The sequence below is a fragment of the Eimeria mitis genome, genomic scaffold, assembly GCF_000499745.2.
Source record: "Eimeria mitis Houghton genomic scaffold, Emh_scaff10545, whole genome shotgun sequence".
Taxonomy (NCBI): Eukaryota; Apicomplexa; class Conoidasida; order Eucoccidiorida; family Eimeriidae; genus Eimeria; species Eimeria mitis.
Window position 1 is genome coordinate 233 of NW_013567326.1, and position 728 is coordinate 960.

Genomic DNA, 728 nt, shown 5'->3' on the forward strand with positions numbered 1-728 from the left:
ACAGCAAATGCTAACAGCAGCACACGCATATGGCCGGCCGTGAAGGCTGCTGGGATCAGCAGCAGCAGAAAAAAGCAGCGGTAGCAGTAGCAGCAGCAGCAGCAGCAAAAGCAGCAGCAGAACCAGCATCAGCAGTAGGAGCAGCAGCACTATTATCAGTTGCAGTAGAAGCGAGAACGGCAGGAGCAGCAAACGCCGCAGTACTAGTAGAAGCAGCAGTAGCAGCAGCAACAGTAGCAGCAACAGCAGCAGCACGAGCAGCAGCAGAGCAGCAGCAGCAGCAGCAGGAGAAGCAGCACCAGCAGCACCACCAGCAACAACACCAGCAGCAGCAGCAGCAGCAGCAGGAGCAGCAGCAGCAGCAGCACGCACTGCTATTTTGGCTATCGTGCCGTCGGCAGTCCACAGATATTCTGCCGGCCCCACAGCCGTCCCATCGCAGCAGCAAGGCAGCAGCCGAGCAGCCCTTGTGCTGCTGCTGCTGCTGCTGCTGTCGCTGCTGCTGCTGCTGCTGCTGCTGGATTCCACAGCTGCTACGCAGAAGGCAGCCACAGACTGTGCATTGGGAGGCTCTGCTGCTGCCGCCGCGCCAGCAGCAGCAGCAGCAGCAGCAGGAGCAGCAGCTGCGGCAGCTGCAGCCTTGCTGCGGTGCTTCTTCGTGGTCTTGGTGGATTCTCCGGCGCTGCTCATCCCCATGATCCTGCTGCTGCTGCTGTTGCTGCTGTCCC

General features: G+C 60.7%; 1 protein-coding gene across 1 annotated transcript in view; it reads left to right on the plus strand.

The window, feature by feature from the left end:
• Positions 1-29: 29 nt before the first annotated feature.
• EMH_0099400 (uncharacterized protein) overlaps positions 30-728 on the plus strand; it is a gene marked incomplete at both ends in the record, with an annotated part of 806 nt that continues 107 nt past the window's right edge. The window contains 2 exons of the mRNA XM_013494150.1: positions 30-393; positions 531-726. Of these exons, the coding sequence (XP_013349604.1) occupies positions 30-393; positions 531-726 (560 nt within the window). The remainder of the gene's footprint in view (positions 394-530; positions 727-728) is intronic.